We start from the raw sequence: 22128 nt of genomic DNA on the forward strand, positions 1-22128 counted from the left end.
GGTTATTTGTTAGAGTTGCTAAAATTATGTAATAATTTGGGCCAAATTTGTTCAATGTCCTTGAAGGCCCCTCCATTATCTTATCGAACCCTTAGGGGGGGAGGGGGTTTGATAAGATAATGTAATGGCACCGAATCCTCTATGGCCATTGGGGAAGAGGGGTGTCAATCATTTGGGGGCACTCACTTGAAGAAGCCAAATATTCCTAGCCGGTACTGGGTAGTCACAACCAGCACATCCTCGTAGGCAGCGAGGGCCGACCCATCGAAGATGGAGGCGGAGCCGGTCTGGAAAGAACCCCCCGGAAGCCACACCATGACCTGAGGAGGGGAGAGGAACTTTCCGGTCAGCCTGTGGAAGGAACATCCATGTCCCCTCCCTGTAAATGCTGGGTCCTCCTTTCCTTATGAAGAGGCAATCTTCCTTTCTAAAGAGCATCCGAGGTTTTGTATTTAGAATAAGGCTCAGGGTTAAGCATGTGGGCTCCAGCATCTGAGTGCCCGAGTTTAAGTCTGAGCTCTGCCACGGACCAGCTGTGTGACCTTGGACAGATTACTTAGCCTCTCTGAGCCTCATTTTCCCCATCTGTAAGATGCAAAGAATCCAAGTATTTCAGTTATGAGGCTATTAGGAGGTTTAAACAAGAGTCTCCATCTGAGGTTCCTAGAACAATGTTGGCACATTGCAAGTGCTCAGAAAGTATTAACTAAATATTGAATCTGTGACCCACAGGAAGATGGTGATCATTGTAAGCCATGCATGACAGCAAAAGCAGCTTAAGCTTTTTAATGTAAGGCCTTTGTCTACCTACAAAGAGAAGAGAAGATAGAAAAAAAGGGAAGAGAAATATGGAAACTTTACTATATTGATTAGAAAAACTGGAACTGGGGAACATAAATCATTATTCAAACGCTATTATCACTATTTATACTTAATAAAAAATGCCTTCCATTCTCCATTGTAAAGGTTGTATGAGGGACTGCCATCCTTGGTGCAGGAATAGAGAAGGAAGCCACGGAGGAAAAAGGAGAACTGGACAAAGCATCAGCTTTGACACAAGAATCTGCCACTTACTGGGGTGGAGTATAGAGCAAGGAGCTTACACTCTCTCTCTCTGTGTGCCTCATCTTTGTCATCTGTAGAATGGGTTCAACAATCCTGACCTTTTGGGTTACTAAGGGAAGTTCGATAAGATAATGTACTGTGCCTAGCATATGTCAACAATCAACAGATGTTGCTGTTCTAATGCAACAGAGCGAGTCTCCCATTGTACTGGCACGGGGGAGAAAAGATGATGGGAGAATGTGGTCACATTAGACTGCACCTTGTTTACTCACACAGGGATCCTTCACATTCTTAAATGAGATGCTTCGCGGTATTACCTGACTGACTTCATTGCAAACAGAAAATTTGGGAGAAGGCAATTATTTTCTTTCACGGAAGGATTTTTCAAGCAAACAAACAAGCACAAAAATAATCAGGGTCCTTTTAAGCAGTGCCTTCTCTAAATGTTTACAGACTGTTAAATACTCAACAGAGGGGGGATACACAAAACAACATAAAAACCAAAGGTCAAGTCAAGAAAAGATGGTAAAGTGAATACATCATTCAAATGACTTTTCAAGGAAGTTATTGACATGTCAATGATTCCATTCTACCCTATAGGAGGCTGAGGCTGCTTCCAGACCCCCAGCCCCTCTGCCAGGACCTGCCCCCAGCACCGCAGACAGCCTTACCGGGAACTTGGAGCCGGAGTCCGCATGGGCTGGCGCAAAGATGTTCAGGTACAGGCAGTCTTCTGACACTCCCAGTTTGGGGTAACGCACCAGGAGGATGTGCTGATCTGAGACCAGCCAATCTGAGTTCTGGAAGCATCTTGGAAAGAGGAGGAGAAACCCCCGGAGTTGCTGTCAGCAAACTTGTCTCCTGGGCGTGCGCAGAAGATGCCTGTGGGGGCTTTCGGTACACAGTTCATCGTGCCCCCTCTGCCCAGGGGCACAAAGGAACAAACCATGATTCTCTTTGATCTGGTTCCCAGGAGGAGAAAACACATGGTGTATACTGACTGGACCATTAACCCCCAGCCCCCACCGCCATAATCCAGACACATGCATGAAGACCCCCGGCTGGCTCAGTGCTTCCCCGACTGTAAAGGTCAGGACACTGGGTTGCTAATCAAGAGCTTGGCTCTGGCAGGCCACTCTTCTGACCCCAGAGGAACAAAAGGACATTCCCAGGCCTCTCTACTAGGAACCACTGAGGCAGATTGGCTGAGAGACTCCTGCACCCAGGCCTTTGCTCAAGCTGGTGCCTCTGGCTAGACTGCAGTCTTCCTCTGTTTGCTCATGTTCTTCCCTTTCTTTCAGATGCCATCTAAATGCTGCCTCCTCCAAGAAGCCTTCTGAGATTTCTCCAGATAGACCATAGGTACCTTCGGAAACACCTACCCATTTTCTTTTCTTTTTCCTAGAACTTCTCCTAGACTTGTATAGGAGGGTAATCATAGTCCCAGCTCCACTGAGCAGCTAGGAGCCTAGGGCTCTGTATCTAAGTACCTCAGAGCTCCCATTCCCCAAGCCTGGCACACAGTAAGATCGAATGAGATTGTATATCTGAATATTTCTACAAAGTGCCCAATCACTTTAATTTCTTGGTAGAATAGCGTACAGATTTGCTGCACGTCTACCCCTGACCAGTTTGCATGCCCTTTTGCCTCTCTGTAAGTTGTTTGTTGGAAATCGAGGCTTCAGGCTCCCAAGAAAGCCACCCCTGCCCTCCCTCCCCTCAGGGCTATGCTAAGGGGTTCTCTGTGCTTCCTCAGCACCTCTGGTCCCCTGTGGTGGCCCTTGTCTGTCTATATGTTAATCGTCATTACAGTTTATGTCCCCACCCTCACTGCCAGTCTGCAAGTTCCTGAGGGCAGCTATGTCTAACCCACGGTAGTGTCATCCAGGGCCTAATGGAATCTAACTATTGATATGAGCTGAATGAATGAATGAATGAATGAATGAATGAGTGAGTGAACAGATGAGTGTTCGCTTAGTGTTCTCAGTCCCTGGGCCACAAGGGGTCTTTTGTGGCTTAGGAGGCTTCCTGGCACCAGGGCACCCCTTTGGCCTGTGAAAGCAATGCCAGGAAGGTGACCAGCCTGAGGACTTGACGAGATTTGACAGAAGATTCTTGGGGAGTTCCAAATCTCAGCTCCCACCTCATGCGTGAGGCCCCTCCCCAGTTCCCCAGGAAACTGGCTGCCTACCTAAGCTTGAACCCTTGCAGTGACAGGGAGCTCCTTCCCTCCCAGTCCCTCCATGTCACAGAGACACACACCCGTGCCATCATTCCACAGGTTGTTATGAATTTTCCCCGGGGGGGGGCCAGGCTCTGTATTGGGCACAGTGCTGACTGCTAGAACTAACATCCTTTTAGTGTGATTCTTCACTCTACAGCCCTTATCCAATCTGACCAAGACTAGGCCTAGTGCCAAAACTGGTTTGGCTCAGTGGATAGAGTGTCAGCCTGCGGACTGAAAGGTCCCAGGCTTGATTCCCGTCAAGGGCATGTACCTTGGTTGCAGGCACATCCCCAGTAGGAGTTTTGCAGGAGGCAGCTAATATTTCTCTCTTATCGATGTTTCTGGCTCTCTATCCCTCTCCCTTCCTCTCTGTAAAAAAATCAATAAAATATATTTAAAAAAAAAAAAGACTAGGCCTAGCTGACTGCTCCTTCCAATCAGTAAGCCCATCACAGTGGCTCCCAAACCTGATGGAACTCAGAATCCTGAGAGAGCTTTCAGACAATCCAGTTGTCTAGGTCTGAAGATTCCAATTCAGGAAGTTTGGTCGGGAGCTCAGGGGATCTGCATGTTCTGAACGGTGCCACGTCTGCAGCCCTCTCCTCCTCCTTCTCCCTGATCCTCCCTCCTAACCATTGAGCTGCATGGCCTTTATTCCCCCTCATTGCCTTGCTCCCACTTCCAGGTTGCAGGCCACCCAATGGATCAAGCCCGGTCTTACATGTTAGGGTAGGATGTGGCGTCTCGGATGCCATTCCAGGGCGACGCAGGCTGTGGGTTTGTGAATCTCAGGGGTCCTAGCGGGGGTGCAGCATAGGGGAGCCCGAGGAACACATTCACAGGCCTGGTGCTTCCCAGCACCGTGGCTTGCTTCCCCCGGACCCAGCCCAGCCTGGTGTTCCTGGTGGGTGCGTCTCCGGCTGGCCCTAAGGGAACACACATGGGGAGGAATCAGGAGCTGGCTGGGAAGAGGCCAGGGACAAGCCCAACTCAGAGCTCCCCCAGGTGGGGGCGCTCTTTCTGGGCCCAGAAGCTGTGCAACAGGAATTATCTGGATTCCTTCTCCAGGAACCCACGTCCAATGCCTCCTTCAAATCTGCCTCCGAAGTCACCTGTATCAGAGCACAAATAGTCTCTCCTGGAAACACAGCACCAAACCATATGTCCCCTGGTCACCGTGGAAACCTTTCTCCCTTCTGTGCCCAGGAGCCTCCCTTCCTATGGGACTGACGATACACACCAGGCCCTGCAGAGCCTGGGGCTGCACAGAATCACCGGGCCCAGGGTTTCCCACACGTCCGTCATTTTCATAGCCCACCAATTGTCTGTGCATCACCTACCTATAGGGCGACTGACACTTCGTTTTTCTTAAAATTAAATCTCAATGAACTTTTCACATTTACCTAGAGGAGTCTTAAGCAAGCACACTTACGGAGTGGTGATTTCGCTGAGTTAGGTGTATGCTTTTGAGTAGAGTAAATATTCAACAATGAAAATAGAAAATTCTCACGCACATGCCACCTGCAATCAGCCCGTGTGCCTCCAGGGGTCTGAGGGTGAGACTTCTGTGCCCGAGTAGAATGTGGAGCCTTCGGAGGTTAGCAGCTCGGCTATTGAGTTAATGGGACCAGGTGTGCTGGTGCTACCTCGGCTAAGGTCATTTCAATAGTGAAGCTCCTGCCCTGGCCGGTTTGGCTCAGTGGATAGAGCATCAGCCTGTAGAGGTCCCAAGTTCAATTCTGGTCTAAGGGCATGTACCTTGGTTGTGGGCATATCCTCAGTAGGAGGTGTGCAGGAGGCAGCTGGTTGATGTTTCTCTCTCATCAATGTTTTTAACTCTCTATCCCTCTCCCTTCCTCTCTGTAAAAAAAAAAAAAAATCAATAAATATATATATTTTAAAATAGTAAAGCTCCTGCATAGGCAGCCAGCACCACAAAAGCACAGGCTCTGTGCCAGGACAGAGGGCTCTCTAAGCCCCTCACAGGGTGTGAGCAACTCAAGGGCAGGACCGAGGGTCTTCTGTGCTCTATCATGTGGCCCCAGGAAGAGACCCGGGCCCTGGGGCTTTCAACACCAGGACATGGGTCAGTGCCCTGAGGTGACTACACAGCCCGCCGTGGGCCCTCAGAGACCCCTGAGCAGTCATTCCATTTCCACAGTGGACAATCCTCCAAGATAGGGAAATCTCCCTCCTACCTCATCTTCTGAGAGCCCTTCTCTCCCACAGGATGTCTCACCCTCAGCGGCAACTGCAAGGACCCAAACAGCCCAGACCAGGGTCTGGCCTGGGTGCACCCACTCTCCACTCATCTGGCTGGCCCGCCTGCGCTCCCTGGACATCCACAGCTGCTGCCGGCCTCACAGAGCTTCCGGCGGAGACAAGGAAGAGCCTCCCGTTAGCAGACAAATGTTGAGCCGGCAGACACCGGTCACAAGATTGGTGAAGCATAGCATCAGGCCAAGATTCAAGGAAGGACTTGGCCAAGCAAGACTTTCCTGTTCTGATTTGCATAAACAGCTGAAGATTGGGCCTTGATCTGGGGAACATCATTTCTTAGGCTTTAGGCTCACAGAAGAGTAGAAGTAGATTTGGGCTCAGGTGAACCAGAGACCTCAACTCAGACCTCAACTTTGGGGGCGGGGAAGGCAGCAAACAAGCAGTGAATGCAGCTGGTCAGGAGAGCGATAGGGAGTGGTGGGGATTGTGAAAAACTGGACCACCCATGGAAAACAGTATGGAGTTCCCTCAAATAATTTCATATGGAACTGCCATTTGACCCAGTAATCCCACTTCTATGAATATATCCTAAGGAACCCAAAACATCAATCAGAAAGAATGCATGCACCCCTATGTTCATGGCAGCATAATTTACAATAGCTAAGATCTGGAAACAGCCCAAGTGCTCATCAATGGATGACTGGATAAAAAAAGCTGTGGTGCCGAAACCGGTTTGGCTCAGTGGATCGAGCGTCGGCCTGCGGACTGAAAGGTCCCAAGTTCGATTCCGGTCAAGGGCACGTACCTTGGTTGCAGGCACATCCCCAGTAGGGAGTGTGCAAGAGGCAGCTGGTCAATGTATCTCTCTCATCAACGTTTCTAATTCTCTATCCCTCTCAATTCCTCTCTGTGTAAAATCAATAAAATATATATATATTTTTTTTTAAAAAAAAAGCTGTGGTACATCTATACCATGGAATACTATGCCACCGTAAAAAAAAAAAAAAAAAAAAAAAAAAGAATCTCTTATCCTTTGAGACAGCATGGAGGGTCTTGGAGAGTATCATGGTAAGTGAAATAAGCCAGTCAGAGAAAGACAAGTATCAGATGATCTCACTCACATGTGGAATCTAACAAACAAAATAAATTGTTGAACACAATAGATCCAAAGACATAAAAGCATGGAACAGACCGTGGAATCTCAGAGGAAAGGTGTGGGTGGGTGGGTAGGTGGGAAGAGATCAACCAAAGAATGTGTACGCATATAGGCATAACCCATGGACACAGACAATAGGATGGTGGAGGTCTGAGGAAGTGGCGGGAGAGAGAGGGCTATAAGGGGTCAATAGAAGAAAAAGGGGGACATATATAATACTTTCAACAATAAACACTTAAAATTAATAAATAAAAAATATTTTTTAAAAAAAGATCACTCTACTTCATGTATTTCCCTAGCCCCCTGGTGGGCAAACTGCGGCTCTCGAGCCACATGTGGCTCTTTGGCCCCTTGAGTGTGGCTTTTCCACAAAATATCACTGGCTGAGTGAGTCTTTTTTGAAGAAGTGGCATTAGAAGAAGTTTAAAAAATTTGGCTCTCCAAAGAAATTTCAGTCGTTGTACTATTGATAGTTGGCTTTGTTGACTAATGAGTTTGCCGACCACTGCCCTAGCCCAAGAACTAGGGCCAGGTCTCAGCGTAGCCCTAGCAAGCCATAGAGCCCCATTCTCTGGGAGGAATTGGCTTTTTCCCTAAGTTAATCACATGAATGGCAAATGTGTCCTGGTAGGAACAGAAGAACGAGTTTGGGGGTGGATCTTGAGGGCGATGGACCGGGGCATGAGGCAGGAGACTGCGTAGGAGAGAACTAGCTGCAAGAGCAATGTTCTCATGACTCCGGATTTATCGTCCTGAAAGAACGCTTTGGGGCTGGCAGAACGGGCTGCAGGAGTGGCTCTCGGGAGCTCGGACGTCAGGACAGCTCCCAGAAAATGAGATGGAGATGCTGGACTTGTCATGGCAGAGCTCTGAGGAGGAGATCAGAAGGCTCAGGGATGGGGGTCCGCTCGCTGACTGGCAGCTGAACACAGAGGCATGAGCGAGCCTAGCTAAGACCAGCCAGAGCTGCCCGAGCAAGCCCAACGCCGACGGCTGACCCACAGAAACAGGAGCCGAACAAGGGGTTGTTTTTGAAGTCACTCTGACCCGGGTGGTTTCCAAAAGACTTACAGCTATGGGGCTTCTAGAGACGACCAAAGCCAGCTTCCTCCTCAGCATGATGGGATACTGGGGGACAGAGGGGCTAGGGCTGGGACCAGGACCACGATTCTCACTTTCCTCCCCCAGGGTGCCAGGGCGACACACACGGTCTCATTTAATCCCCATGACAACCCTAAGAGATGCAGTGTACCCTCATTTTAAATATGGCAGAACTGATGTTTCCAAAAGTTATGATCTCGCCCAAGGCCCTGGACACAAAATGGCGGTCAGCATTTGAAAGGAAAACTCTTATTAGGAAGCTTGTGCTCCTAAGTTCTACTCTACCTGCCTCGGGGAGGGTGGTGCTCACCCAGGTGGGGACTTCACAAGGTAGGGTGTCTGTGCGTGGGGGGCCCCCAGGGCATTCCCACATCCCTAGACCAGCCCCCACCACCCCCGGCTGCACCGGCAGGCCTGGCCTGCTCACTCACGTGTGTGCCAAGAGCGCTCTGCTCTTCTCCAGCGTGTGTCTCCAGGGTGCTACGTGTCCTGCATGCCCAAGGCCCTTGCCTAGAGCACCCAACTGCCAGAGACCACTCCCTGAGGTCCTCAGTGAGGAACAGAGTGCTTTGCCTGGAGGCAGAGATGGGGGAGGGGAGAGCCGTCAGGAAGCCAGGGGCAGGAGGAGGGATCTGTTCCTGAGTCTGACCAAAAGGCCAAGACACCTTCGGGCCAGGGGCAAAGGGGTTTTCAGGAAAGAAGAAGAAATGGTCCTAGGACCCTCTAAGCCACCCACAGTCCAGGATGGTGGGCCTTTCTTGTCTGTCACCCTCCAAACCAAAGGGAAGGGTCTTTTCAAGCCTGCTGTAATGGTTAGTGTTATGCATTAATTTGACTGGGCCTATTTCTGGGTGTGTCTGTGAGGATGTTTCTGGAAGAGATTAAGGCAAGACATAGTTGAAGCAAAAGGAAAAAAAAAAAAAAAAAAAAGAGCAAACGACTTCAGAATAAAGGAGGATAGCTCAGAAGGAAGTATAAAAGCACAATAAATCTTTGCCAAATAAACATTCATTCCAGAAGCAGGGCCCGGAAGCACTCAGGAGGTTGCTGGCCATCCCTCCACAGCTCCCTCCTCTGCTTTTCCAGCTAAAAATCTGGCCCGGCTGGTGTGGGTCCGTGGCTGAGTGTCAACCCATGACCCAGGAGGTCATGGTTCGATTCCCAGTCAGGGAACATGCCCGGGTTGTAGGATCGATCACCAGTGTGAGGTGTGCAGGAGGCATCCAATCAATGATTCTCTCTCATCACTGAGGTTTCTCTCTCTCCCTCCCCCTTCCTCTCTGAAATCAATAAAAATACAAACTAAAGTAAAATAAAAATCTGACTTGGAAAGTGGATCCTGGATTCCCATGGAAGTTTTGAGCTACAAGACGCTCTGGCCTCTGAGACTATGAGGTTTTAATCGTTGTCTCCCGACACACTGATGTGTCAGAAGAGTGTCTGGGGCCACAGACAACGGATCTGGGTACCACTCCCTCCCACCTCCCTTCCAAGGAACATCTCGCCTTTCCATTTTCTTGTTAGGTTACAGTGGTGGGCCTCAACCAGGGGCAATTTCCCTTCCACCCCCCAGGGGCCATTCAGAAATGTCTGAAGGCATGCTGGGTTGCCACAACTTGAGATTGTGCTACTGGCATCCAGTGAGTAGAGGCCCAGGATGCTGCCAAACACCCTGCAGGACAGCCCCCCAAAATGTCCACCCTCAAGGTCAACAGGCCTGAGGTTGGGAAACTCTGGGATAAACCCTATGACACAGCCCATGGTTGACATTTTTAACGTACAAAAACAACAGTTCCCTCTGGTTCGTACTGGGTTTGTATACACTGAGTGGCCAGATGATGATGATCTCTGAACTCATAATAATCTGGCCACTCAGTGTATATTCTATATAATAAAAGGCTAATATGCAAATTATCCCTTCAACCAGGAATTCAACCAGCAGGCAGGCTGGCCAACCACCCATGTCCCTTCCCCTGGGCCAGGCTGGCCAGACCTCACCCATGCACGAATTCATGCACCGGGCCTCTAACACACACACACACACACACACACACACACACACACACACACACTGAGTAGCCAGGTTAAGCATTCAGAGATCATAATAAATCTAGCTACTCAGTGTAGATTTCCAATTAAGAGAGGGTTCCAAAATGTTCTTCCTCATGGCAAACTATTCACCCAATTCAAAGCCCTCACTGCACAGATGTAAGCGTGTGGTCCAGAGAGGTAAGGGATTCCCGAGGTCCTACAGCACATGAGCTGGGTCCGGAGCAGAACACGGGCCCCTCAACCCTTGTGCACCCTTCCAGTCAGCACAGAAGCCTGACCCCCACCCCGGCTCAGTTTCTAAGCTTTGGGAAATGGCTTTTTCCTCATTTGCCACTTGGATACCAGGCCCAGGAGTTGTTTCGGAAAGAGAGCCTGCTCCCCACCAAAAACCTGGGCTGACATTCACCCAGAACTCAAAAGAAAATCTGTTCGATTAAAAAGAAGAACAAAAACAGAAAGCTGTAACCCAAACAGCCATGCAAAGGGAGGCAGCTGCTGGGGACTCAGTGAGATGAATACCCACTCACTTTGATGGATACAGAAAAGGCCTCGGAGAAGCACCCTGAGAATGGTATGGGTTTTTTTCTCCAGAACAGCTTTGCCTCAGAGGGACAAGAAGCTGCTCCCTCTGAAAAGAAGGAGCCCGGCTGAAACCGGTTTGGCTCAGTAGATAGAGCGTCGACCTGCGGACTGAAGAGTCCCAGGTTCGATTCCGGTCAAGGGCATGTAGCTTGGTTGTGGGCACATCCCCAGTAGCGGGGTGTGCAGGAGGCAGCTGATTGATGTTTCTCTCTCATCGATGTTTCTAACTCTATTCCTCTCCCTTCCTCTCTGTAAAAAAAATCAATAAAATACGTTTTTTTAAAAAAAGAAGAAAAGATCACTCTGGTTTCTTCTCTCCGTCCTGACCAACATTCTGTGAAATCAGTGTTTACTCAAACCTTCCCCAAAAAATGCTCACAATGGAGTAGGATTTATCAGAGTCATAATCCACAGTGTTTATCCACAGGTCCTGGGCCTGGTGAGGTATGAAGGGCACTCAAGGACACAAAAATGGGTCCCTGCTAGATACACCTGATTCGCATTAATTGACAGGAAAACACGGAGGGCGGCATACCATTTCCAGCTCCTCCTGTTGCCTGAAATGCCATTGGTGATGTCCTCTTTACAATTCAAACGCCTTGGAGGAGGGTAAGGGGTGGGACATCGTCTGATGCTTTAAACATGCTATCTCATTTCACCCTTGCAACCACAGTCCCGTGACATAGCGACGACTCCATATGACCTATGAGGACACTGAAGCTCAGAGAAGTTAAACCCCTCGTCCACGTTCACAGAGGAAGACAGTGACAGACGGGAGCTGGTTTCAGGCCCGTCTGCCGGAAGGGGCCCGCCGGACATTCTGCAGACTGCTGCAGAGGGCTGGTGCCAGGGCCCCTCTGAGCGTCGCACACACCCCGGGCCCCAGAAGGAAGCTTGGGCCGTCAGAGACAGCGCCTCACTCAGACCATCCCTGTTTCCTGGAAAGAGCATTTGGGGAGAGGGACGCTGATGGATGTGGGTTGTAAGAATACTTATTTGCCTGTAATTACTCCTTGAATTCCAGCCAAAATGGGCCCCGCGGAGCTGCAGCTGTACAAAATGTCTGGATTCTCCCACACAGAGAAGTCGGGAGAGGGGTGGTCAGAAGAGAGCTAACAGGGGTAAGAAGATATCGCCAGGCAATAAGTATTTACTGAATCCCTACGGCACGCCAGGCTTTGGCGTGGAAGGGAGAGGAAAGGCATGAAGTTGAACCAAAACGCAGTTTCTTTATTTATCAATTACATGTGGACTTAAAAATGCTACAATAAGAGAAAAAGAGTGGCTTCTTGCTTTGGGGGAAATGACAGGCAAATGAGCTGAAGCCAGCAGCATACTTGAAGTGAACTGGGGAAGCCAGCAGACACTTCCCAGAAAAGGTGACATGTAAGCGAGGCCTTGCAGGCTAGGTCGTGTGGGGCTGTCCATCAGGTGGCCGAGAAGCCGAGAACTGGGAGGCAGTCCAGTAGGGGCCTGCAGAAGGCAGCCGATCGATGTTTCTCTCACACATCAATGTTTCTCTCTTTCTCCCTCCCTCTTTCACTTCCTTCCTCTTTCACTCCCTCCCTCCCTCTTCCTTCCTCTTCCTCTAAAACCAATAAAGACATATTTTTTAAAGCCCATCAGTCTGGAAGAGGAGAAAGGATTGCAGTAAATACTTTAAAGCCTCTGCAACCGAAATGGAACACCACCTACCCATGTCCTGGGCTCCAAAATACAGGCGCTCTGCTGCATGCCTCCCATGTGCCGCCTTGTTGAATCCCCGAGACACAAGGAGAGTGCGACTGCTGTCCTCTTCGGATAAGGACACTGGGGTCGTGAGACGCTCAGTACCTCACCTAAAGCCACGCTCGAGCAGGAAGGGGGTGAAGTCAGGATCGGACCCCAGGGCTGACTCACGGGTTATTTTCACTGCGTGGTTCCTCTGCCTGTCAGCCCTACAAGTGCCTTTCACCTGGTTCTCCACCCTAACGTTGAAGGTGACAAAGCTGGGAGTCAGAGATGGTCAGGGACTCACCCCAAACCACCCAGAGAGCTAAAGCCAGGAAGCCGGGCCACCAGCCAGCCAGACAGACAGACAGCCCACCGGTGCTTGGTCCAGAAAGGCTGCTCTGGGCAAACTGTCTCCAAGCAGCACCTTCTCTGACTCGGGCCTGTGCTGATGGGGCCGCCAAAGGGGAGGATGTGCAATCTGTAGAGTCACTGAGTCCAGAGCCTGAAACCACAGGAGCATCTCCAGGTACCACAGCTTCTGAACGGGGCATCGACCAGCCAAGGGGGTGGCGATGCCTCAGTTTCCCTCGTTACCCACGCAGCATGCTCTGAGCTCAGCTCCCAGGCCTTGCAGTGGCTTTCCGGCTCCTCCCAGGAGGGGAGGAGTGCTCAGCCCCCTGGGCCTGTCTGTCAGCGGCGTGCTGGAATTAGACAGTGGCGCAGGATCGGGCCGCTGGGGTCCCAGATCCGCCATGAAGTCATCCCCTTGCTGTCGTCAGTATCCGTTGCCTAGCAACTGCCTTTGGCAGATGGTGGCACGGAGAGAGCGTGCCAATCTCTCCCACAGCTAAAAATACCTCCCGACGACAACCGGTCTATTTTAAAAAGATACAATGCACTCCCGATGCCGTCCCTTGTCTGCGAGGAACGGTGCCGGGCCGGGTCTCTCTGGGCTGCGGATTTCATCCGGCAAGTGGAAAGGGAGCATTTTCAGGAAAGGAACGTAAGGCCAGCCTCCATGGTGGTGCTTAGGAAAGTGTCGTAGAGGAGGAGGCTGGGAGGGGAAGACGAGGAGAGAGAAGACATATCGTGCTCAGAAGTAAATATCTACTTGTCATCAGCAAACCTTTTCACTCGGCCATATTTTTTTAACCTACTCAGGAAGGTGAAGTGAGAAAGCAAAATCAGAGAAGTGCAGAAGCCTGGAGCTAGAAGGGGCCCAATCCCACTTCCCGGTCAGGAAAGCAGGGACCCTGAGAGGTGAGGGAAGGAGTTGGCTGTTTGCCCCGGTTCAGGGTGCAAGGGCTGGGCTCCCAGGGCTGGGCAGGCGGCCTCCAGCCCCCTCATTCCTCTTGCACTTCTATCAGGAAGGTTGTCTCACGTCACCTCCCTAGCTTAGCCTTTCCACCTAATCACCATCATTTGCAGGTTCCATTGGTACGAAGGAAGGAGTGAGTCCATTCATGTGTGCACTTAGCCATTCATTTCTTCACTAAATATTTATTAAACACCTACTACCTCAGTGTGGCCACACTGGAGATATAGCGGGACACAAATATACACGGTGCCCACCTCCTGTAATGTATGGTCCAGCAAGTGAGCTGGGCAGTGAGAGAGAGAGACTCTGGAGCCGGATCTAGGATGAGGCCTACTTACCAGCTCTATAACCAAAGGTGATCACTAATCAGGGTGGCAAGATAAAATACAAGAGGCCCAGTGAAATCTGAATTTCAGACAAACACAAGTTTTTTTCAGATATAAGTATGTCCCCCAGTATTAGCTGAGACTCCAATGTAGCTGCACCGCCTATATTTTTATTTGGTAAATCTGGCAACCCTGCATTTAATATCACTATTATTCAATTTCTTCATCTCTAAAACGATGGAAATAGCATTTACTCACACAGGTTATTTTGTAGATTAAATGAGAAAGTGCATATCCTATATAATAAAAGCCCAGTGACCTAAGGGCAGACTGACCAGAATGACCGGTCAACCAGTCGCTATGTTATACACTGACCACCAGGGGGCAGACACTCAATGCAGTGGCTTGACTGACCAGGATGAGCAGCGCTCCCACAGCGGGCGGATCCCCACTGGTCACGCCCCCCACCAGTGCACAAATCCCACGCACCAGGCCTCTGGTATGTGTGTGTGTGTGTGTGTGTGTGTGTGTGTGTGTATCTGTAACTGGCAGCTGAATGTTTTCCTCTCCTCTCCAAGCAGGGCTTCTCTGGGGTTTTGCCCTTCCCAGCATGTGAGCCCAGCCCTCTTCCCTGCCAGAGGCTGGTTAACAGGTGATGGATGGGGGTAGCCCTGCTCTGACTTAAGCCCAAGCCAGGGGACGAGGGGACTCTGCAAGCTGACAACCGATTATCCAAAGGAAATAGGAACCAACCCAACTTTGCTTGGAGTGCTGGTCAGGGCAGCCATAATCTGCTGCCTTCGGTGCTTGTTAAACATACTGATGGTGGGCTTCTCCCCAAGACTTACAGAACCAGAATGTCTGTGGAAGGATGTGCTTTTTAAACAAAATCCCTTTTAAATAACAACAACAACAATGATAATAAACGAATTCTCAAGGGTTGGAGAACCCCCGCGGGGAGGGATGGCTGTCTCTGCAGAGGCATGAGCTCCAGCGCCTGCTCTGCACCGTGGGACCCTGGCCTGGATCCTGGAACCGAAAAAAGGATGTCAGTGGGAAACTGAATGGAATCCGGAAAAACATCAGTAGCTTCGTTAATGGCGCTGTACCCATGCTAATTTCTCGGTTTTGATCGCTGTACCGAGGTTACGTAAGATGTTAACATGGGGGAAAGCTCCGTGAAGGGTATATGGGAACTCTCTGTTCTATTGTCAGAACTCCGGTGTAAACCTCACATTATTCCCAAATTAAAAAAAAAAAAAAAAAAAAAGCTGCTTCGGAACAAAGCCTGCCTGGGGCCTCTCCCCAGCCCCCTGTGCATCGGGAGGCCCGGCATGCAGGCCAGCACTGGTCCAGCCAGCACAGGTCGCTGAGAGGACGCCCCACGCACACACGAGGTCTGGGAGAGCATCGCTTCTCCTCCCTGCCATTCACACTGGGGCTTAAATGTCAGCCTCAATGAATTACATTTTAATCTGTTATCAACCTGGCCACAGCCCTAATTGGATGCCAGGCGCACCGCTGACGGGTATGCATAATTCATCAGCTGGGAGGGAGGCCACAGAAGGCCTTTCATCACGGGCCAGGAAGGAAGAGTAGGAGAAGGGGAGAAGGGGAAGGGGGAGGGGAGGAGTTGGAAAAAGAGGAAGAGCAGGTGGGGTTGGGGAGGATGGGGGAGAGGGGCCCTGGAGCAATCTTCCCCACAGAGTGCTAGCCAGTCAGTCTCCAAGCCTCTGCTCCAGGGCCCCCTCCTCCAGGAAGTCTTCATTCGCGCCACCTCTCCCCCACGCTCCCACCTCCAGTCAAACTCCGGCCTACCTTCCCTCGCCTTCTCATAGCACAGGACATACCTTTGTTATACTTGACTGATTCCAAGGTCCTAAAATTGTTTAAATATCTGTCTTCCCCTAGACTTGCATCCTCTCCCTTTGGGGTGTGTTCTGACCTAATAGCAGATCGCCCCTGCCTGGCAGAGCCCTACACAATGGTTAAGTGTCTGTTGAATGACTAAAGGTCAGAGTTCTAGCTCAGGCCATGCAAAGCATCGACCTGAACGAATGAACCTCTCCTCTTGAGCTCCCTGGCTCTGCCACCAAATCTTCTCTGGCTGCACCCACTTCCCCAAAGCCAGGCTCCATTCTGCCCAACCTCTGTCGTCTTCTCTGGGCCTGCCATCTCCCAAGGCCAAGAGTCTCACAGGAAAGTCAACCAACACAGCTATTCTGGCGCTGAAAGGGAAAGTCCACATTTTGGGGGGCATGCCACCTGCTACACTGGTGTAAACCTCACATTAGTCAAGTGGGAAAATCCCCTCCCCTCCCCACAGTCCTCTCTACCCCGATTGCTCTTGTCCAGGTCACCAACCAACTCCACGTGGTCGAAGCCAACGGGCATTTCTCCGTCCTTACCTCCAGGTGCACAGCTGCAGGCCCAGGTAGGTGGAAGACACACAGAGACAACAGCACCCACAGCCTCTCCATAACCTCCCCTCGAGGACATCCCTACAGCTCCAACTTATCCGCCTACACCCGGTCTCCGGAACTGTTCCGGCTCTTCCCCTGGTCCTCTAATTCTTCCTTCCCTTTCCAGAAGCCACTTCTCCAGTTCCTCCCATCATCACGTACAGTGAGTTCCTAGGATGAGCCCCTGATCCCACAATGCTCCCTTTTGTCTCCACTGAAGTGTCACCTCCTCAGAGAGGCCTTTCCGGCATTCGCCACCCTGTCCGTGTTTTAGTCCCTCTGGCCCACTAGATTCTGAATGAGCTAACCGTCAGCAACCCTCACCTCCTTGCTATGTCCCATCAACTGCACTGTGGATTTAATGGTGCTAACCACGCAGACTTTTAACATCCGTCTCCCCCAAAAAGGGCACGTTTATCTCTACGTGTTGAATGAACTCACAAAGGGGTGAAGTGATCTCAGAGCGTAAGTAACAGAGAGACAGGAAGAGGGGGGCTGGGACCTGGTTGGTTCTGCCTGCCTGCTGGTCCAAGCTCTTCATCCCATTGTGATGCTCCTCCCGCCTGAAGCTGGAGCTGTGAGTTACTCCATCTCTCAATCTCCATGTCATTTGTAAGCCACGGGTAACCTCAGAGATTGATCGTGAGCATGAATAGCACTTAATACACTTTTATCCCTTCCCACTTCCCAACCACCGCAGACCTCACAGCCAAGGTTGGTATCTCCCCCGGGGTGGGACCCTGGGGCGCAGTCAAGGACGCCCAGGATTCCTTTGAGCAGAGGATCCACGTGTCCTCCCCAAGACCAGGTGGCAGATCTCATGCAGTGCCCCTTCCTACCCCGCTCCTGCCTCAGCTCATGGTCTCCGTTGCGCTGGTAGCCCGACTCTTAGCCACACACAGAGTCAACAGCAGAAGGCCATGGGCCACGCCTCCTGAGTTACTCCCCGGCAGCAGGCCTCCCTTGTCCATGGCCTTCACCAGCTTCCAGCCATCCCAGCCTGTGTTCCCTGGCAGTAGGGCTGGGCTGTGTCAGCCAAGTAAGGCCGGCTTGGAGCTTTCCTGAGGTCTGTGTGCCATGAAAGCCACACAGCTGGAGAATCAGTTTCCTAATCCAGCAGGGCACAGGGCCACAGAGAAGCCAGGGTCACTGTGATGAGTTCTACCTCAGGTGCCTGCCGGGGAAAGCCCGAAGTCCCCACCTCCCGCCAGGCCTCTCTGGGGTCTGTCTTCAGCCAGGACAGCCTGTCCAGGTGCTCTAGTCTCTCCTCCCTGGAAGGCATGGCCCCTCTGCTGCCTTTGACTCTAAGCTCAGAGCACTGGCCTTTCCTGGTGGCCTCTGCTCTTGACCTGGCACCTACCCTGACCCAAAGGTAACAGGTAAAAAACAACCAGCTGCTAACTGCATACAAATGGCACAACCCTTGTATCCATTGTCTCATTTACTCTATCCGTGTTGTTTAGGTTGAACATAGAGCAGCCACAGTTAGAGTTGTGGAAATGGTCGTCACTGGTACATTTTGAGCTCTTCCTCTTTCCCCAAAAGTATGGTGAGGGGAGTGAGGCACAACATTTATGGAGACGCCCAAAGCACTCAGCAATCAACATATGCAATATCCTCCAGCGATATTTTTAAAAATTAAAATTAATGCAAAAAGAGGCTTATGATGAGCAAAATATCAAACGGTATAGTAGACATTCGGCAAATACTTGTTGATTAAATAAATGAGAATATGAAATGTGTCAACCTATGAGATGGAAAAAACTCTTGTCCATAGTAGGTACTCAATAATTATTTGTTAATCACATATTGGTACAGTATTGACCCACAGGCCAGCTTCAGAAGCGTATTCCACCTCTCACGCAGAGAGTAACAAGCACAGTGCGTGACCCGTGGTAGATTCTCAATAAGTATTTATTTATTACGATTTTGCTTTGGAAAATTATGGTCTCCATCTTGGAACACCATCCTTCCCAAATATCCAGAGTCTAGCCATTGTCAAGGCCAGTCAAGAACCACCTCCTCCTAGAAGTCCTCCAGATCGCTCTCTCCCAGCTCGGCGTTCTGCACCTTCCTCTTCACAACCAGGGGACCTCGGGTTCCTCTGGGTAGATGTCTGCGTGTAACTGCTTTGTCAGCCCATCTTCCATGAATCCTCGTGGTCCTCCATTTCATTGACTCCTGGCTTTTTTTTTTTTTTTTTTTTTTTTTTGCATAACCTCCCTTCCACACACCCTCCACCTAGTCCTCCTGGGGCCATCTGAACTACGAGACAAGTGTGCCTGCCAACCCTCTCATTATGAAGTTATCAGGGATGGAATTTAATAAACAGGAAGCAACACAGAACAACACTGAGTCAGAGAATGACACACAGAAGCCGAAATGGCCTTTGCTGCCAAAATCCCAATATGTCGCCGGGTCCTTCACAGCTGCCCGGGAGGAGAGCCCACGTCCTCCGGTCTTCCCTCCTGCCTGGGTTCGGCACTTCCACTCCCAGACCTCCTTGCGGCCCCCGGCATCTCTGGTCTTCCCAGGACCCCAGGAACGGTGTTGTTACGGCTAGACCCCCGCCTCTGCGGCATTTCTGATGTCCTGCGGTTTTGAACCTCCCGTGTCTCCAGGAATTGATGGAGAGGAAGAGAAAGGAGCGGCCTGGCATGTCCTTTGCACGATGCCACCTTGGAGGCTCCACGGGCCAACATCTTCCCGTTCCTCGTGTGCCTGTTCGGAACACTTGCTGGACAGCCCATGTGAGAATCCGCTGGTTCTCTCTGCCAAGTCAGGTCATTCTCCTAAGGGGTGATGGTCTCTATGTGTAAAAACACCTACGCTGGAAGTAGGGTTTTCCTATGGGGGTCTCTTTATGGTTGGATCCACGCATACCCAGTGCTTCTCCATCTGGCCCCTCCGCCTGAGAGCCAGGCCCGAGGGCTCTGCTTTGGTGTCGTTTCAACCCTGGCTGATCATGGACTGACACCAGCACAGATCAGAGAATTAGCTCACGTGAGGGAAGGATGCCCTCTGACAGTAGGCCTGAGGCTCCCGACAGCCAGATTATAATTTTTACTTTAAACGAGGAGTTACTTGAAGGGAAGGAGCACTTTCGTGAAGGAAATATGTTTGAGCACGTGTTATACAGAGAGCATCGTACTTCTTTAACATTTACTGAGTGCCCACCGTGTACTGTGGCTGTTCTCTCACATTCTTCATGTCCATTCAGACATATTAAACGATTTAATCCTCAAAGCAATGCTAATGGGGAACACCATTATTATACCCATTTTACAGATGAGAAAACTGAGACACAGAAAGGATAAGCATAGTAGCAAATGGGCTGCAGGAGACCTGGCAGACACATGGGTGATATCAGGAAGGGCGGAGTAAGTTGAATGCCAAAGAGAAGCGAGTGGAGAAGGCAGTTCTCTCGCTGGAATCCCCTACATGCCTAGCCTATCTGGAGAACCTGACATGGTCTTCGAGTTCCTGCTCTGGTGACCAGCAGAGATGCCCATTCCCTTCGATGGCCCGTCCTGCCTGGGACATAGCACTGGCTATGTCCTGTGCTCCACCCTGTGTGACAACTGCATCCCTCTCTGCCCCCTTACTGGGCTGTGAGCTCCTGGGGTTTGTGCCCCCAGGGCCTTCCCAGCACAGAGCATGGCACAGAATAGGTGCTCAATAAACCCGTTAGATGACAGGCCAGTAAGCCAGGCCTCCTTGACGACCTCCATCATGAAGCGACGCGTGACACTTCCACTTGCATCCCATTGGCCAAGGCAAGTCACATGCTCCTGGTTGCACTTTCTGCACTTCAGAATTTGCCTGATCAAATTCAACCGTGCTACACAGACCTCCACGGGGGCTGACAGATGGATAAGTGACAGACAGACGGAAGGTGGCCAAGCCACATGGGAACAACAATCCATACCTTGGAACCTCTCTCCACCCCAAAGGAGCATTTCCGGAAATGAGGGAAAGCTACTAATGAGTTCTGCATCATGTGAGCTGTGCTGGGAGGTGTTGGGGTAGGGACTGAGAAGCCTACACGGGCTTCTTCCTCTGCGGTGGATTCTCCATGGGACCTTGGGCACAGCCCTTTTCCATCAAGCGTCCTTCTTCTCTCCATCAGTAAAATCTTGGGCTATCTGCTCATGGTCTCTATGGTTTGAAGGCTCCATGATCTTGACAACCAAGCTGGGCATAAGCTTCAAGGACCTGCCAAAAATGTCATATACCCCACAGTGTGGGAGCCTGATGAATCTTAGCAAATACAGCAAAGCACTACAGAGAACAGGTAATGTTCCTTTCCTGTCCTTTTTCCCCCCAGCCTCGCTCCTTTTAATTTTTCCTTCCTGAATACTGAGTCCCAGGGTGGATTCGCTATGTCATCTCCAAATCCCCAGAAAGTCTGGTCCCATGGGGCGAGGGAAAGGAGGGAGGAAACATCTTTTCCCTGTCGTCACAGGAAGCTGCAGCACATTTCAAAAATAAGATGGGCTTCTGATTATTAAAAATAAACCCTGGCCCACAGCCTGCCTGGTACATTAATCTTCCCAACAGATGCAGACTCGCGCACACACTCTCGGGCTCTGTGCCTCTCCAGCCAGTCTCCATGCCGAGACTCCCTCGGGACGACTGTTCCAGCTTGGACAATTATGGAATCAGCCATTTGCTATCTCAAGGAAGGGGATGCTACCCTAGGGTTTGAGGGGGAAATGGGTCCCTAGAATCTTGACTAAGGAACTTAAGAGGCTTGAAAGGAAACAACAATATATATTCTGGTTCTTTCCGTATTAAGTGGTAGAAACACCAGTTAATAATGGCTAATGCCGAGGAGGTGACATTTTTTCTCGTGTGCCCGAAAACTCGAGAATACCAGGGATTCCTGCTGGCTTCAGGAACTGCTGGATCTAGGTGCTTGGGCAAGCTCGTGGGAAGTTTGTCTCTCTCCCTCTCCAGCCCACTTTCCTCGATGTACCTTTTCACCCTCGGGCAAACTCTTCCCAGGGTTGGCAAGATCCTATGCTAGTGGTTAACTCCAGTGGAAAGAAATGTTGGTTCCCATAGAAGTCTCAGAAATAACTCCTGTTGCATAATGTGAGTCGCATGGCCATCCCTAAACCAATCATGGTACTCTGAGGGCAGAATACACTACCTGGGCAGAGGAGGGCACATGGAACTGGGAGCAAAGGCCAGGCCATTCTCACCTCGTGTACAGAAAGTATGAGGGGGCAGTTCCCCCAAAGAAAAGTCAACTTTGAACCCTGGGCTAACTACATGGAGTATCCCAAGGATGAAATGCTTTCCCCTCAGCTTGAGAAGAAGGCATGGCCACCCACCAGGATGGCTAGAATCAGAAAGACCTAGAGTGCCAAATGTCAAGTCTACAGACCAACTGCAACGCTCATGCATTGCTGCAGGAATGTAAAATGGTGCCGCCATGTTGCATATCAGTTTGGCCGTCTGTGATAAAGGTAAGCATACATCTACAGATGCTCCAACACGCCACTCCCGTTTCAACACGAATGCAGACATATGTGCACTGAAAATACGGACAACAAAGCTCACTGCAGCCTTAAGCAGGATGGCCAGACATCAGAAATAACCCAAACGATGCTTTCCATAGGAAAATAAACAACGGTAGGCCCATCCAGTGGAATACTACTCGGCAGTTAAAGGAGAGAACACCTGGATGAATCTCAGAAACGTGATGGTGGGCAAAAGAAGTCAGGCATACAAGAGCACATACTGTGATTTCATCCACGCAAAGTTCTAGAACAGGCACGACGGAGCTACGGTGATAGAAATCGGAACAGGGGCTGCCTGGGGGCAAGGCCGACCAGCAATGAGCGCTGGAGGACTTTGTGGAGCGGGGGAAATGCTGATTTCTATCTTGTTTTGGAGAG

The 22128-nt window shown here is 50.6% G+C and overlaps 1 protein-coding gene across 2 annotated transcripts in view; it reads right to left on the bottom strand.

Annotated features, from left to right (window-relative positions):
• The window catches only part of CES5A (carboxylesterase 5A), a 45583-nt gene that overhangs the window by 16532 nt on the left and 6923 nt on the right, over nt 1–22128 (bottom strand). The window contains exons 2-5 of one of the 2 annotated variants that reach the window (XM_084861282.1): nt 12099–13170; nt 10939–11117; nt 1737–1875; nt 187–320 (exon numbers count right to left, since the gene is read on the bottom strand). In XM_084861282.1, the coding sequence (XP_084717408.1) occupies nt 187–317 (131 nt within the window). In that variant the 5' untranslated portion in view covers nt 318–320; nt 1737–1875; nt 10939–11117; nt 12099–13170. Of the gene's footprint in view, nt 1–186; nt 321–1736; nt 1876–4013; nt 4125–10938; nt 11118–12098; nt 13171–22128 lie in introns of those variants that run through there. The other variant, XM_084861283.1, reaches the window with a different exon arrangement.

The sequence above is a fragment of the Pipistrellus hanaki genome (genome assembly GCF_964339955.1).
Source record: "Pipistrellus hanaki genome assembly, chromosome: 15".
Lineage (NCBI taxonomy): Eukaryota > Metazoa > Chordata > Mammalia > Chiroptera > Vespertilionidae > Pipistrellus > Pipistrellus hanaki.